At 39.3% G+C, this 17,956-nt stretch overlaps 1 protein-coding gene across 1 annotated transcript in view; it reads left to right on the top strand.

Moving 5' to 3' along the window:
• The first annotated feature begins 337 nt into the window (after window positions 1-337).
• Window positions 338-17,956, top strand: part of LOC131827589 (aldehyde oxidase 4-like) — a 57,273-nt gene continuing 39,654 nt past the window's right edge. Inside the window, exons 1-10 of the mRNA XM_059168472.1 lie at window positions 338-614; window positions 3,973-4,030; window positions 5,990-6,086; window positions 8,778-8,886; window positions 10,107-10,233; window positions 13,426-13,487; window positions 15,898-15,981; window positions 16,567-16,647; window positions 17,097-17,241; window positions 17,488-17,580. Of these exons, the coding sequence (XP_059024455.1) occupies window positions 558-614; window positions 3,973-4,030; window positions 5,990-6,086; window positions 8,778-8,886; window positions 10,107-10,233; window positions 13,426-13,487; window positions 15,898-15,981; window positions 16,567-16,647; window positions 17,097-17,241; window positions 17,488-17,580 (913 nt within the window). The 5' untranslated portion in view covers window positions 338-557. The remainder of the gene's footprint in view (window positions 615-3,972; window positions 4,031-5,989; window positions 6,087-8,777; window positions 8,887-10,106; window positions 10,234-13,425; window positions 13,488-15,897; window positions 15,982-16,566; window positions 16,648-17,096; window positions 17,242-17,487; window positions 17,581-17,956) is intronic.

Below are 17,956 nucleotides of genomic sequence, written 5' to 3'. Positions count from 1 at the left end.
GTGAACCCTTAAATTTGAAGAAAGGTGAGTACAAAAAAAGATTAAGGAAGGAGAATAAACTCGCATGTTGTTATAGTTGAGTTTGAACAATACATTTTATGAAGTCTTTAGTTCTATGTGTGGTAGAATCTTCCCTCTGCATAGGAAAAATCAAAGATCTTTTGATTTTGAAAAATCAAAGAAAGAAAGTTTTATGAGGTTTAATAGCACTGTTGATTGATGACTTGGCCAGATAACAGCCTGTTTAAAACTCAATTTTTATCTGGCTTTAAACACATTACCCTGGGGAAACCAGTTAGACTCCAAAAGGGATGGGCAAAGACACTGACTTAATTTGTAGGAAAGGAGAACACAGGGCGCTGCCAGGAACCACTCCAAGTCCCTGCGGGCAGAGTGGGCAGAGAGCCCTGGTTGGTGCTTCTCACGTGGCAGCATGGCTATAAATCACCCCACGCAGCGGGCAAGACTAATGGTTAACCAGGTTTTTGCTCTAATATATCTGCTCTTGAGAACAGACAGACAAACCTCTATTCTGGTGGAGGCATTCTTTTCCTGGTATGATGGCTTCTGTTCCCAATTCTGATGAACTGATTTTTTTTGTGAATGGAAGAAAGGTAAGTTTATGAGAGGATTAATGTGAATTTTTGTATACCAGGGACAAAAGCCAAGCTTTTTTTCTTTTACTGCAGTGCTACTTGTTGTATCTTTATTCTCTCTCCTTTTTCAAGTCAGCTATCATAATATGAACTTGAACATTGATCATTAGTTCAGGATTTGGTGCACAATATTAAGGAATAGTTTCTTTTGGAATCAGTAAGGGACTCTCTTTGTTATGTTACAAAATCAGTTCTGCCACAGGCACGAAAAACTGTCATTCTCCCCCTTTTTTTTGGATATTAGCTCTATTTGAGTTCACCAATTCTATTTTAATAGAAGGCCTATATGACATTGAGGATAACAGTAGCAAAGAATGATTTTGTTTTGCTTTAATCACCTCAGGCTGATGAATCAACCTAGAGGCAGAGGCCACTCTGTCTGAAACACGGACTACTCAGTAAGCTGCCTTCTCTTCAGAAGAGATGTGGCGGCTCTAATGCTTAGCCTGGGCCAGTTGTTCTCAACCCTGTACTTTAATGAGCAAAATGAATACATGGGAAGTTTGAGGTGCCTTGGGACAATTAGAGAAAAAAACTAGTTAAGTATTAAAATGAAAAATTAGTTTGGACAGTCATTTGTTGCTAATGCTTCTCAAGTTTCAGTTATTTTAGATTACTGATGTTCTTCCCTAAAGAAAGAAACACAACTTCAATGAAGGCAAGAATTCTTGGGATTTTGGCTTGTCAAATAGCAGGGAAACATCATTTTTAGGAAGCCTTTGAACTAAACAACAGAGAAAGAAAAGAACGAAAAAAGTCTGGGTTTAGCAATAGGTCAGGACCTTGAATGACCTGAACGTCAGAAAGATGATTGGTGAGTAACAATTAGTAGTAATTCAGAAGCTAAGAACTTACTCTGAGTGTGAGGTAAATAGACTTTGCTGCTTTTCCTTTGTTGGAATAAAACCATTTCTCCCTTAATATTACATTAGCATGATTATTCCTTCTCCAGGTCTTCAGTCTTTTGCAAACACAGATGATATTTTGCTCTTTTTACCCTTCTCTGTCTTAAAGATTTCTAAGACAAGTTACTGATGGCCAAAGGGGGGAAATTATACACCTCTTTGTAGAAATTGGTTTTGTTATTTTTGCGGTTGTTTTTCCTTCCTTTAGACCCACCGGCACAGAGCTGAGCAAAGCACACTCACCTCTGGCCATGGCATTCCATCCCCACAGTCTGGACAAGACTCCTCTTTTGTTTTCTTTTTTTTTTCTTTCTTTTTATGTCCTATTGTCTCTTTATTTCTTTCCCCCATAAGCATCTACTCTGTGCATTTTATATATATGTCCTTCCCATCTACTTTCTATATAGTTATTTAGAAATATAGATGTATCTTAGAAATATACAGTGCTTGGCCTGTGTGGTATTGTGCAGGAGTGTGTGTGTGTGTGTGTGTGTGTGTGTGTGTGTTCTTACGCAAGTGGTATTGTGACTTATAAATTCCCTTTTGTGACACCACCGTTTTGAGATTTATCCATGTTGCTCTTTGAAAACCTGAGACTTCTGCATACTAGTTTTCCAGACTGCACATCCTTCACTCTGCTTATCCAGGACCCTAGTGATAGACACATAGGATGCTTCCAATTCCCCACTACCCCGAGAAATGCTGCAGTGAACATCCTATGACGTGTCTCCTCACCAACACTGGCAAGAGAATCTTTGAGTGAGCTTGTACCACGCTGCTTTCAGAGGTCCTTCTAGGTGGCTTTCCAGAATCCTGCACAAGTTCCTTTTCCCACAGTTCATTGCATGACAGGTGCTGTTTCCTTGCCTGTAGATGATTTGCCAATCTTTAGTGTGCCAAAACTTGCTATAATCATGCTTCCTAAGGTTTGCTAATCTAATGGGCAGGGTGTCTCGGGGGTTTTGCTTGCATCTCAGTTACTGGTGAGGTTTTCCCTGTTTTCATATGCTTACTAAAAAGGGATTTTTTTCCTAAGTGTCTATAAATTACTGGAGGAAATGATGTACCCATACAATTTTGTGAGCACAGCTATTGGTATGACCACTATTTCTCATATGATTACTGAAATATTTTTTGAAATACCATACCAAATATATTTTGAAATCTCAGATACCATATATCTGATATGTCAGAACTGCATTAGGCAGTCTTTAATTAATTTCCCAAAGTCTAACCTTGCCTTTTCCCTCATTTGGAACCTGAGCAGACCTTGTCATGATTGAAGGAGAAAGCATTAAATCAAGTGTTGCACTCACTGGGCATCTAAAGAGGTTGGGGAGGGTTTACTATTTATCTGGAATGTTGTCTCAGGTATATCAATGTCTTTATACCACAGAATAGTGTCATCAGTCTGGGTTCCCCCGTTATAGAGGAAACAGGAGGAAGTTATATTAGTCCTGGCTTGCCCACCATCACTCCCTATCCCCTATCTTGCTCCCACCTTTGGAGATAATTTCCATAGCCACACATTAGGGTGTCAAAGCAAAGCTAACTATAATGCTTTGTTTCTGAGATGCCACTATACTTAGCCTCCTCCTCATGCTAAGATTCCTAGTGGAGGGCTGATGAGCTCATCTCTAGCTGAGTAAATCTTCTAAGGACTTAGAAATTTTGGAAATAGGCAGCATATGAAGAATAATGTGGTTTGTTGCCTTTTTCTAGGGTGATAACAGTAAAAAACACTTTTAATGGAACAATGTCCTCTGTTTTGGGTTCATTGCTACACTTCCTTGTAAGTTTCTCTTCCATTCTCTCTAATCTCGCCTGACTATACCTAGCAGAAAAGCTGTCTGGGCCAGCAAAAGCAGACGGTTTTCATGTCATGTGCCAGCTTCTTTCTATTGGCAGTAACAGCCAGGAGTGCGACATGAGAGGCAGAGCCAGATTCATGCTCCCGTCTGCTCGTCCTTTGCTTAGTGGCACCTCCATTTCACTAGGGGGCTGGGAGCAGGGTATGGGAACAGGAGGGGCTCCCTTTGTAACATACACCCCATGACTCCATTAAGAAATCTCTGGCTAACCTTTTCTGTGACTTCCTATGGCCACAAGTTATCTGAGTCGATTTTGGAATCTATGTATCTGTTTTCCCATTTGGGCCCTCTCTGGGTGACTATAAGGAAAAGCAATCCAGAATTTATAATTGTCATATATATGGGAAAATTCAGAGATGTTGAAATAATATGCCATAATTTCTTTAAAATTGGTTCCAAGTGTTAGAAAGTTTTCCTTTGTTATCTTTTTCCCCCTGTGAAGCTACCATCTGTCAAAAACGTCCCCAAAACAATGGTTAGAGTTGCCCTAACATGTTGGTACTATCTTCCTAAAATCCCTTTTCTCGTTTCATAATGTAGGTTGTAGAGAAGAATGCTGATCCTGAAGTAAACCTACTGTACTACCTGAGGAAAGTCCATATCCTTATATTTTACTGTAATGAATCTGGCCTGGGTGGTAAAAAATGGACATGCTAAGACTTCTGAAAAAAGTCGCCCTGTATTTACCCAAGGTAAATACCCTTGTGTTTGACTTGTAGAGTCTAGTTGGAGTTTACAAAAGTCATCCAAAAGTGAGAGATTCATGCTTTGTCATATATTTCACCTGAGCAAAACCAAAAGAACCATCCAGTGAAACAGGAGTGTGTAACTTTAGAAATAACTATGACCTTTTGGGTCTCATGCCCACCCTGATAACTTTTTATATTCAGGAGTGTTAAAAACATCCTGCCAACTGCTCAGGGGTACATGGTGCTGGCATGTGTAGTTTCCCATGAGGACTTCCCTGACTTGTCACTTAGACCATTTCATACGTCTTATTGGAGAAAACAAGGTTCTATAAACATGTTTCAAAATTCCAACATAGAGCTAATGTACTCTCAGCTCTCCCCCTCTAATCTGGAACTTTTTTACTCCCTACCCCTCCAGTACCTTCAACAGACCTGCAATAAACTTTCAGAAAAAATGTCTTAGGTTTGGGGAAGCACAGCTATTGTGGGCATGGTGACATAGATCTGTTTAGGAGAAAAAATTGCGTAGAGCAGTACCTACATGGTACATGTGCAGGTGTAAGTGGCAAACTCTGCATAAGCTCCCTAGTCTGGTTATCAGTGTAATCCTCAGGTCAGCTTCCTGCTTTTGATGTTGTATTATAGCTATGTGGGATGTCATCTTTGGGGCAAGCAAGGTGACAAGTTTTGTTACTGTTTTATTGTTGCAACTTCCTATGAAACTATAAATATTTCAAAATAATAAGTTGAAATATATATACTTACTGAATACCTACTAAGAGCCAGGCACTATGTTAGGCTCTGGGGAGTCAATACAAGACATATACAAGATATATACAAGATAATGTTATCCCCTCTCTTCAGGATCTTCCCCGTCTTTTTGCCTCCCAACATACCCACCTAAAAACATCCCTTTGTTTCTCTCTGTATTTTCCTGCCAAACTTATCTAAAAAATTATGTGTACCTGATGCCTCATTTTCTTTCCAGACTCTGTTTCTCACCGTATAACCCCTTGCAATCTGGTTTCCTAACCCATCATGCCACTGCTCTAGCCAGGATTGTCCCCTAATATCCCGATCAGCTCACTATTCTGCCCAAGCCAATTATGACCTCTGCCCACGAGATCCTTTTTAAACTCGCCCAGAAAAGGCCCCAAGCAAATTCCAGTAGATTCTTAAAGAATCTAAAGCAGAGGATTTACATATATTATTTGTTCTTTCTTTATGAAAACGTATAAACATCTTACAGGGAAAAGGTACACAGTGCTTGGTGACAGTACCAGTTCAGGAGCTGTGGGTATTAAATTAATATTCTCTAATCTAGTAAGAAGATAGAAGCATACATTGCTGAACAGGGCAAGTTAAGCTCCCAGAGACAGTTTTCTAAGTTTTTCCCATGTACTGTTTCCCACCACCTAAATGATGACCCCTTATCCACAACTCTGAATTCAAAAGCCTTTTTACACCTCTTTGGGATGTAAACCCTGATCTCTCATGAGGTCCTTGGTTGTCTTCCTGTTTCACACTTAGTGTGAATATCCCTATGGTTCACTGCAGAAATACTCACGTGTTTGATTACAAGGTGCTGCCCTAGCCCCACTTGGGAATGCTATCTTATTACCTTTGTAAAATATGGAAACTTTTACATCAGAAAGGCATCTGGCCTTGAGGGTTTCGGATAAGGGAGTGTAAGTCTGTAATTTCTTCTCATCTTTCCCCATTGAGCTCATTTATATGCCAAAAAATGAAATAGCTCTCTAAACAAGAAACAAGAAAACATGTTTCTTGTTACCAGTATCCGAGGAAGAACAACATAAGAAGCAAAGTGGCCTGCGCCCCCTCTTTTTCCTTGACTCCCTTCCTTCCAGTCTACCTCACAGGCACCAAGTACAGCTGTGGAAGTGGAGGCTGTGGCGCCTGCACCGTCATGGTGTCAAGATACAACCCCAAGACCAAGGAGATCTGGTATCCTTTGTGTTGGGCCCAGCCCTGTCCTAGGCACATCTGGGGAGGACGCAGAGGTGTGTCTTACTTTTCCTGTCCATAGGCTCTCCCCTCTCTTCTTTCCAGGTGTTTATCACGCTCACAGGACCTCTAGGCCTGCTCAGCCTGCAGCTTCGTAAGCTCCAGATCTTTCCCATGGACTTTGTTTCCATCAGAATCTACTGTCCTGTGTGCCAGTCTCTCAGGGTCATGCTCTCTCTTGCTATACAAATACTTCTTTGCTTTCAAGCAAGAGATGTCAGAGTTGGGGGTCAGACAAGAATGCTTAAACATGAAGTAGCGATACATTGTCCTGGTAGGAGGTTTAGGTCTTTGACACACTAAGAGGAATTATTTGCCTGGAAGAGCTGAACGGGATCTCAAATTACCTTGGCCTAAAATGCAGATTTGCTCAGGATGATTGAAATGGGTGGTGAAGGAGTTGTCTGGCAAGATTCCAAGTTCTTGTCTTAAGTCACTGGGTGGTGCTCTCTACAAATTAGGGAACTTGGGAAAGGAGCAGAGAAAGGGAAAGCAATAAATTTAGCTTTAGACACATTGCACTAGATTAATTACGAGACACCTAAGAGGAATTGTCCTCAGGCATCTAGATAAACCGTTCTGTCACTCAGAGAAGAGGTCTCATCCAGACCTATACCTTACCTGAAGCTATCAATCTAAATATTAATGGTAATAAAAATAGCTAACATTTATTGAATGCTTATCATATACCAGGCAGTGTTCAAAGTAGCTTACATATATTGTTATATTTAGTCTCCAAAGCAGCTTTGAGATAGGCATCACTATCACTCACATTGAAAAAAGGGGAAGCTGAAGCAAAGAAAGTTAAATAACTGGCTCGAGATCATGTGGGCCATTTGGTGGTGAAGGCAGGCATTCAGCCCTGGGCCATCCGGAATGAAGCACACTGCACTTACCAGCTCAAGACACCGTAGAACAGACATCTCAGAAAGGAGAGGAAGAGGGAGTTGAAGGAGGAATAATGAGAGGAGAAAGTTCCTAGAAGGTAGAAGTGGTCGATATATGAGAATATATGAGACTCCAGGGAATGACCTAGGGCCATTAGATTGCTCCTGGAGCGCGTTCAGCAGACCGACAAGGCCGGCGCACGAGGTACAGATGACACAGGAATGGCGAAAAGGCCAGGAAGCTGTGGACGGCCTTTGAAGAAACTTGACTAAGAAGGGAAAGAAAGATGGACTAGCATCTGGAGAGAGACATCGGTTTGGTTTGGCTTCGTGTAGTGACAGCAAACACTTGAATTTACTTTTAAACTCAAGGGAATTGAGGGGAATGAGGCTATAGAAGAGAAGAGGTTAAGAGGACTCTCAGTGACGGAGCAGGCCCGGGGCAGAGCACAGGGAGAGGGAGGAAGGATTCCTGCCCTCCTGGCCTAGAACACAGGGCGGGTGACTGCGACTCTGGGTGAGAAGTGGTGGGCTGGGAGTGGATGGAGCTCGAGCTTCTAACTTCCAGATGAGGTACGAGGGTAAGACTGAGGAAAGCAATGAACATTGGAAGAGCTGTTGAGAGCAAGGAGAGAGGGAGGTTGAGATTAAGGGGAGGTTACATGTAATGTGGGGGAGGAGGAACTTAGAGGACACAAAAAACAAAAATTTATCGGTTGCACTCTTTCTCTGTACACCAAGCACTCTCGCAGCCAGCTGGGTGGCTTCCAAATGCCTTTGACCGAAGAGCTGGTGGAGCCAAGAGCAGCACTTTTTTTTTCTTTTTAAGATTTATTTAGAGAGAGCGAGGTTGCAGGGTATGGGAGGGGCAGAGCGAATCTCAAGCAGACTCCACACTGGGCACAGAGCCAGATGGGGGGGCTTGATCTCATGACCCTGAGATCATGACCTGAGCCAAAATCAAAAGTAGGGCATTAACTGACTGAGCTTCCCAGGAACCCCTGTCTTTTCTTCAGAATAGCATGCTTACTGTCTTCCAGGGTAGGAGAATAAAGGAAAAGTTCCTAAGGAGAGGGACAATATCCCATGCCTGAAAGAGAATGAGACTTAGTCTGAATGGGAATAAAGAAACTAAATTAGGCTAATGAGATCTGGACCACATTCCCACCCTGTGAGATGAGAATCTGGTGCTAACCACCTTCACTTCATCATTAACACAGACTCTACTGTGGGAAAGATGATCAAGATAAGGGCGTAAATGGGTGGCTTCCACCTGTGGCCGTACATTAGAATTGGCTGAGGAGCTTTAAAATGTGGTAAAGTGGTCCACCCCCAAAGATTCTGATTTAACTGGACTAGCATGCAAGCAGAGTGTCTGTATATTTAAAAGTATCACGTAGTTGAAAATCAAAAGGACTAAACTACCCCATGGTGGAGTTTATGTAAGTCAGTGTGCTATCTGAAGAATAAAAGATTTCCTCTCCCTAGAATGGGAAATAATAAAGAAGGTCTCTTGGCGTTCTTACACAGAACTGTTCATTATTCTTTTTCTCCATTTCTCTCTACCACTCGATGCCAGCCATATGTAAACTCTTTTCTAGAAACTTCTAGAAATCTATAGATTTTTACCAAGTATTCTCTGTATTCTCAGGAACTGTTGTCCCATGACTTTCCTGGACTCCCTGATTGACACTATTCACTCCCTATGATTCCAATGTATTCTCTTTACAAATACCCATCACAGCCACTCTCCAGTTACAGCGTGCCTGGTGCCCATCTGCTCTCTGCATGGGGCTGCTGTCACAACGGTAGAAGGCGTAGGAAGCATCAGCACCAGGATTCATCCCGTGCAGGTAAGAGTGTAATTCTGGTATAGACATCCCACATAGTCTGCTGTACTCTCACCAACTTTGAAATCCTCTGTGCTTTTAAATTTTCATTTTGCCATAATCAGTGCTTCATAACTAAGGTTTTCTTAGAGACTGGTATATAAAGCAAGATTCCTTCTTTGGTTTTGGCATCTTTATTTCTCAGCCCCACCCTTACCCTAAATTAAAACAAGGACACTTTATACTACTAAAATTGATAGAAGCTACAAATTAGAGGGCTTTTTCCCAGAGGTTCTGTTGCTAAACCTTTACCACCACATTTATAGGGCAGTTTGTATGCCAAATCCCAAGGAATTTGCCATCTAGTGATAAATCCAGCACAATTCCCTCTACTATTAGAACAGTATCTCTCCTTTTAGTTGAGTTACAGTTGAAGTATTTGGCTTTCATCTTAGGGGTCAATTTGAAAAATTTTTATTTAAAAACATTTGAAGCACACTCGAGCCAGCCAGTTAAGTTGCGTACCCTGTGAGAGACACATGGAAAGGAAACACAGGACGGACCCAGAGTCATGTTCCCCACTTATTTTTGTTGCTTCTTTGTTGTATTTAAATGCATAAAAGTTGAATATGCTTAAATTAAATATATGAATGGCACAACACTACTAAATGACACTTAACAATTTTTGAAGCATTTATATAGATTTTGTCATTTAGGTCTTCAAAAATTCTATAATACAGAGAAGGGGATAAAAATGACTTCCCAGAAACTGCTAGGTGATTTGCATATACTCATTCATTTATTCTCGCAATGATCCCATATGGTAGATACCATTATTATTCTAATTTTATTTATATTTTATTATTCTAATTTTAAAGATGAAGAAAAGTAAATCACCAGGGTCACACAGTTAATGAGGTTTAGTAGAGACCAAAACTCACAGGAGGGGGACTCCAAAGCATTTTACTTATGCCCTAAGCTACACTTTCTATTTCACAGATAAAGAAATCAGGCTGGAGACTAAAGACAATTAATCCTGCCACAAGGCTTTTCTTGAGGGGAGAAAAAACAGCTTTCAAAAATAAAAATATTTTCAAGAAATAGAAATATTTTCCTCCAGAGTGAACATCTTTTATGCTGCACTCATTTCTGGAAAGCTAAATAAATAAGTTGTACTCCTTTCTAGTATCCAAAGTAGGGAAACAAGAGGTTTGAAGCATAAATAATGTACTATTTCCTCCTAGGAAAGACTTGCCAAGTGTCATGGCACACAGTGTGGCTTCTGCAGCCCAGGGATGGTGATGTCCATCTACACGCTGCTGAGGAACCACCCAGAGCCAACCCTGAAGCAGATAACCAAAGCTATTGGAGGTGAGCTTTCTTGGTCCTCTGTAGGTAGGGCCTAGGGTAGAAAGTGCCCGAATAACTAGAAGAGGAAATCCCAGCCCATGGAGAGACATTGTGGCAAACTTTGAGATTCCAGGCACCTGGCTAACACGAAGGCCTCTTTAGTACCTTTAATACTTTCTAGGAAGTACTACCTTCCTTTTGTGAGCAGTGATGCCAAGAACTGGGGCAATATTGGTTTCGTTACAAATCTTTCTCCCTTAATGGATCCCAGTGTCCCTCTACGAAGGATTTCAAATAGGTTCTTTCTAACATTTATAATATTATAATCTTTTCCAAATGTGGAAATTTGGGTAGTGTGGACAAATGAGATTTTTGTTGTTTATTTTTAAATTAATCTGTTGGACTCATTCATTAACTCTGCTTACTACAGTTAATTTTTTAAAAATATTTATAAAGAAGATAGACTTTCTGATACTTTATTTTTATGTTCTGGTTGGGTTAAGAAGTCACGGGCAGCAACTAGTTATCACAAATAAACTTAGTAATTCAGTCTCCTAAAATGAAATAACTATCAAATCTAATGAACAAACACAATTTTCTATTAAGAAAACAAAAACAAAAATGAAAGAAAAGCATGTTAGCAAATGTAGTTTCCTCTACAAATCTACCTACTTTCAAGGTAACTGGCCCCTAGTTCTTGGAAGGAAGCCGTGAAAGTAAACCTTTTAATATTATATGAAAGCTCTTTGTCCCTTTCAGTAAACAAGCCTAGTCAGAAATTCAGTATTATGATGAAAAGACGTAGACTAAAACAAAATAAAAATGCAATTTAAATTTTATGTAAGTGGTATATAAAAATAGTATTTTCCCTTGTTTCTCAACAACTTCTTCAGTCAAAACTTTTCACTTTCTTACAAAGTACTACTAAAACTTTGACCTATGGTTTCAATTATAATTTTAACCCAACCTGAATAGATAATCTTTATTCAATGAAATAATCCATACTAATGAGGAAATGAGAGCTTCAAAAAGCAGAGATCTTGAGATTCGCCCTACTTGTTGTTTGTTTTTTTGCATATGTACAGTTTTAGGATTATTTCCTCCTAGATTCTGTGCCTGTAATTCATATAACAACCATCAGGAGGTGGTGCTATAAAGTCTGGCTAAATTGATGAAGTAGATAAACTTATGCAGGATATGAATAATTTGGAAGGTATATTTTGGTTCACAATCCATTTGCTTGAGCTCTTTCTAGAATTATAAATCCTAGCCACACTGATAGCTTTCATGTTAATATTTTAAGGGAAACAATAACATATAATAAAGTCCAAAGTAATACAGTTAGGGGTGGCATATATCTTCTAAAATGATCAGCTGGTATAAATCACCACTTCATGTAATCTTGTCTTTCTCTTCAAGACTAAGGGGAAAGTTTTTTTTAATTTCCATATTTTTTCCCCGCAGAACCGGAAGAATTTCCGCAGTGGCTACTATTAACATCCCTGTGGTGGGCCTTCCTGTGGTGGGCTTGTAGACTTGTCACTGATTATGTGGCCAAGGACAAAAACACGACAGAAAACTCTGATATTAGCTCTCTCTAACCTTTAATGTTTACTTATAGTTTATCAGAGAGAAGGTGTCCATTGCCTCTTAAATACTGGTATCTCGTGCCATGTTAGTTATGTTTTAGACATTTCAGCTCTTTTCCTTGACTCCAAAAGGAGATTCTTAACTCACACACTTCTACATTCTTTCTTCTTAGCAAAAGGAAAGATAGATTATGGGGTCTGAATTCCATCTCGAGCATGCAGATTCTTCTTCAACTGTTCTGTTCTAAAAACAAAAACAGAGGATAATCTGTTAACCAAGTTTCCGCATGACTCACTGGCATCAAGCTTTTACACTTTTGGATGTTTAAACCTACCCAATTCACACATTTATATAGCTTATGAAATTGTTAAGCTGCATCTGGACATATCATTTTTAATTTATTTTTAATAAATAACAGTTGGGGGAAATTGGAAGGGGCGGTGAACCATGAGAGACTATGGACTCTGAAAAACAATCTGAGGGTTTTGAAGGGGCGGGGGGTGGGAGGTCGGGGTACCAGGTGGTGGGTATTATAGAGTGCACAGATTGCATGGAGCACTGGGTGTGGTGCAAAAATAATGAATACTGTTATGCTTAAAATAAAAAATAAATTAAAAAAATAACATATTCCTGTTATGAAAAATGCAGAAAAAAATTAAAAAGAAAAAATCTCATTCATATTTCTGCCCTCAGGAAATAACCACAATCACACACTTCTGTTTGCTGTCAGTCTTTTCTATGCATAAGTTTTGTTTTCTTGTTTTGAATCTTACGGCTACTATATATATGATTTTATACTGTACTTACAGTTTCAGCAGTGTAACATAAGAATTTTTTCATTTTATTAAAAACCTCTTCATAAATATTTATAATGGCTGCAGAATTTCAGTATACTTTGTAAAAAAAGTATTGGGAGGGTTCATGAAATCTAAGATACTCCTTGCCTTCTCCAGGAACCTAAGATCCATTGAGGGAGATGAAGCATGTACATAAATGACCCTATGCTAGCACAGTTGATGACAGCCTGCAGAAAGACCCAGACAGTGAATACAGCTCTGGCTGGGGTGTTAGAGCAGACCCCATGGAAAAGGGCCCTGACAAATGGACATATTCTCCCTAAGAGAACATGTGAGAGAGAAAAGACTATGTAAGAAAAGCTTAACAAAGAGACAAATGAGATGTTATGGGAGTGGCAGGGTTGCTTGAGTTAGGACAGGGGTAGGAAATAAGGCGGAAAGAGTTGATTGGAAAAATTATGGAGACCTTTGTGATATTTCAGGGAAAAAAGGTAATCTCAAGTTTTTTTTGAAGAACATCTCTGTTCCCAAAAGAAAAAATCTAATTAGTAATAGAGCTATTTCACTGAAAAAAATGAAGCACAAATAAAGAATATATTTCATTACTATTCCTTAAAAATTGATCTCTCTCTCTCTTTTTTTTTTTTTTTAAGATTTTGTTTACTTGGGAGAGAGAGAAAACATGAGCGGGAGACAGCATAAGCCAGGGGGTGGGAGGGCAGAGGGAAAGAGAGAAGCAGGACCTGGGATCATAACCTGAGCCAAAGGCAGACACTCAACCAACCGAGCCATCCAGGCACTCCAAAACTCATCTCTTCTTAATCAGGTAATTTGTGCCGCTGTACTGGATACCGACCAATTGTAGAAAGTGGAAAAACTTTCTGTGAGGTAAGTTACAATAAAAAAACTTTTTTCAGTTGATTTAATACATTAATGGACATTTGCATAATATCTTCTATTACATTAAGTTATTTCTAAAATATCCTCATGTTGACTTTTCTAACCATTGAAAGTTGTTGAATGCCACTGTTGGTATTTTTTAAATAAACCTTTTAGCATGTATCTTATTTATAGCCCTAAAATAGGTACTTTCCTGAGAAGTAAAGTATTGTTACATGACTTCAAGAAATGCAAACTCATTTAAAGAAAATAATATAGACTAAGGAATAGTCTATATTATTTTGGACCAATAGACTAAGACTATAGACTTTTTAAAGAAAAAAAAATATAGACTAAGAATTGAAAAGCAAGATATTAAAAGTTCAATATATCCCCTATACCATGTATATCAGTTTTGAAGGAACATGGATTAGAGAGAATTAATGAGTGGGAAGGGAAGAGACAAAGGAAACACTGGAGGAGGGAGCTCTGAGCTTGGCCTTAAAAGAAGTGATAGAGATGAACGAGTGAGGAGAGGCCAGTAGGAAATTCCAGGTAAGAAAACACACTGAAGTAGGAAAAAGAAAAGATGTGCAAGGTTCATCTAGAAAACTGATACATAGCTAAAGCATTAGGAAGTAAAAAGATATTATTCTGGGCTAAGGAATTTAGACTTAAATTTGGTAACCAATATACAGTCATTGTCTGTTCTCAAGCTAGGTGTAACATGGGAATAGTATTTCAAAGGGAAAATTCTTGGCATCTGCCAGTAAGAAAGATAAAACTGAAAGGGATGAAGGCGTGGACTAGTGCAGCCCCCCATGAATGAAGGAGTGAGGACCTCGACCCATGTGGTAGATATGGACCCAAAAAAGATAACTTTCAGGAAGGGGATTGTCAGAATCATAACCTCCAGACAATAAAGGATACAGTTAAGAGGAAATCCAAATCACCCTCAAAGTTAAGAGATTAAGGAACCAGACAGGATGAAGGAAATCGGAAAAGAACGCTTTAGCATATGGCACGGGGTGTGGGAGGCTGTAGTTTTGAGATATATTAAGTTTTCAGAATGTTAAATATCAACAAGGTTTCAGTTAGGATGGAATTCTAACACCCATTTTTTTATGGTGAAAATTAATTTTATATAATTTTTGTTGACCAAAAACAATTCAAGTTACACAAGTTAATTCCAAATACCAAAAAGTCTTTGGGAAAAAAATCTACTTTTAGGCCTGTGATGAAGAATTTGAAAAGCTTTACACACTACAGCTATTTTGAAATCCTGGGTAAGATACCGTTCATGTCGAACAATATGAGTGGTCAGTCCTCCACCAGTATGACTCACAAAAACAGCAACTTCATATGATTCATGATTCAACCTAATATGTGATTTTACCTGGAGGCCCAATCTACCTATACAAAAATAGATTTTTTTATCTCACTCACTTGGGTCCTCACATTCAGCCATTTGTCATTTGCTCCTTTACTGTGCACAGCATTGTCCCCAAATCCAAATCCCTTCTTCCTCACGGGTGAAAACATCAGCCACCACCTCTGCAGCACTTTCTCTGTGTCAGATACTATAGGTGCCATTTACATATTTAAATCAAACAGACCGGTTTGGGAGGGGGTTTATTTCCCTAATTTAACAAACTCAACCCAGTTATTATGTGTTAAAGTAGGAACTAGAACCCAGGTCTCCTTAACTCCATGTACAAAGTCAAACCATATATCTCCAAAGCACCCCAAAGCCTTGGGTTGTGTCTACACATGTAAAGGACAAACAGGAATGAAAATAACTAGGTAGAGTTGCAGTAACTGACCAGGACATTCAGTCCAAAACCACTACTTGGGGTCTGCAGGAAGTGTCCTAAAAATTAAGGTAAAATGGTTTGGGACTTGAATCATCCAAATAATTCAGAAGAGCTCCAATAACACCCAAATAAAACTCGGGTTTTCAGTTTATTTTTCTTTGTGTATAGAAAGTCTTAAAGGCAGTTTGCCTTCCCAGGACTTTGTGACAGATATATGCTGTATCACTCTTAGGATAAAGAAAAGCCATCTCTTTTGTTTTTTTGTTTACTACCTTGTTAACTACTCCATTTACAGCACTTTACAGGAAGCCTTAGCTGGCTGACCCCATCTCCTCTGACCTCCTTCATGATCCCCTGGCTTTTGAGCAACACATTAACAAGACCTTATCATAGCATGGTTACATGCTCCCTGTAATTTTCCCTAATTGTTCAGTGATGGAATGGCTTGCTCTCCACTCCACCCCATTACGGAGCCCTTGAAGGCAAGGACAGGCTCTGTTACTTCTTTCATCACTTCTGTGTGGCCTGGGGACTTCAAGTACTCAGGTTGATGTTTTAAGAACTAACCGATGAATTTATTTTAAATTCTTGCATTACTTCCTAAGGAAACAACTGTTTGTGGACTGAAGGGATCAGGAAAATGCTGCATGGATCAAGAAGAGGGGTCTTTTATAAACAGACAAGAAAAAGTAAGTATCTGGAGTTCTACTTCAGTTTGGATTGACTGAAAAATATACACATGAATCCAAATGTATTCATTTCCTATTTTTTTCAGTGGGTAAATTAAAAGGAAGAGAATTCAGGAAGTAAAATATCTTTAAAATGCTTCAAAAATTAACAGGCCCATGACTTTCATGAGGCCAAGCACCACAGAGGCATTTTCCTTCAGGAGCATTACAACTTTCTGTACCTTAATCAGGTTTACCACCACCCTTCCCTGCAACAAGTACTATGAGAGATGCAAGCAGTGCATCTTCATGCTCTTGGCAAATAAATATCTGTGAATAATACCTGAGACCCAGCACAGAAGCTAAAACCTAATTCCCGATGCTAAAAGAGGAAGCCAAGAGTCCAGTACATCTTCCAGGAAACCATTACAGTCTTCTGAGGGTGGGAAGAATTCTACTCAGTGGTACTTTGTGGCTCTGGCACCTCCATTTTGTGTCTGGGGTGTCAGAGGTATAGCCCTAACTCTGAAGTCTCATGCTTAGAAATTCCTGTACATCTTTCAGTAACTCTGAAGTTTTATTTGTATTTTGTTTTGTTTTGTTGAGATGTGTACCAAACTGTATAATGAAGATGAATTCCAGCCCTTGGATCCATCCCAGGAACCTATATTCCCCCCTGAACTAATAGTAAGATGCTTTACTTTTGTTGTTTTGTAACGTGACGTGGTACAAAGCCTTTTTCAGTAGGCTCTGGAATTACTGAGTTTTAGACATTAGAATTTGGAAATGTGTCCAGTGCGATAGCCCATTGGTATGAATTTGTTCGGTTCAACTATGAAATTTTCAAGCAGATAGCTTAGAAGAGTAGTACTGCTAGGACCTCAGAGATGCTTTGATTCTTTGTTTACTCAAAGACCCTGAGCTCAGAGTATAGGTAACTTACTCAGCATCACATAGCTACATTGTGAGATATATTAAAGATAGTTTGAAAAAGGATACTTATTATAATGGAATTACATTATTCTTACTGCTAAAATGACCCATCAGGCCATTTGGACAACCAGAGCAGTGGATGTCCTCATGGCATGTAGCTCAGCAGCCTTTCTCAAAAGCCTGTTGGGTTCGTTTCTCTGCAGAGAATGGCAGAAGATCCAAACAAAAGAAGACTGATGTTCCAAGGGGAGAGGACTACCTGGATTGCCCCTGTGACTCTTAATGACCTTCTGGAGCTGAAAGCCAGTTTCCCTGAAGCCCCCCTCATCATGGGGAATACTGCAGTAGGTGGGTGGTTTTTAACCGTGTTCCTTAGTCTAGCTTGGGTAACCTAGACATCTGTCTCTCTTTTTAAATTCCTCATAAATGCAGTTCATTTTAATTAATGGATACTGATGGTCCTTTAGAATCATTGTTTTCTTTTGCAAATATGTGGGTTTTGTCACAGTTTTCACTCAGGATTATAAGTAAGCAACATCTATTACCACCCATTGACTTCCTTTTCTAATTACTTTAAATATTTTTCTCCTTAAGGACCCAGCATTAAATTTAAAGGTGAATTCCATCCAGTTTTCATATCTCCCCTTGGGCTACCAGAACTGTATTTTGTGGACTACACAGATGATGGTATGAACCTTCATTTTCGTTGGCTGTTGGTAGGCTATAAGTAATTATATGCACTGGGCTTATTTGAGCACTTCATAGAATGTATGGCCTCATTTATTCATTCAGAAATATTTATTGAGCATCTACTTGTGTGTCCTATATGAGCTTTATCTAACTGAATTATTCAACTTGCCACTGAGTACTACATGGTCCTCAGAGCCATAATGGTGGGAAGATGCCATATAGGTTGTCCAGAAATGGAGAGATTGACTGAATAAAGGAGACTTAAGACATTGGCTGCCCTGTAGGAAATGTTCTTGCTACATATTACTCCCTGATTCATAAATTTGCTCAAGGCTCAGCCTATACCCACACACATTCAAAAAAAAAAAAAAAA

The sequence above is a fragment of the Mustela lutreola genome, chromosome 3, assembly GCF_030435805.1.
Source record: "Mustela lutreola isolate mMusLut2 chromosome 3, mMusLut2.pri, whole genome shotgun sequence".
In the NCBI taxonomy this organism is placed as follows: Eukaryota; Metazoa; Chordata; class Mammalia; order Carnivora; family Mustelidae; genus Mustela; species Mustela lutreola.
This window is presented reverse-complemented; position numbering and strand designations above follow the sequence as displayed.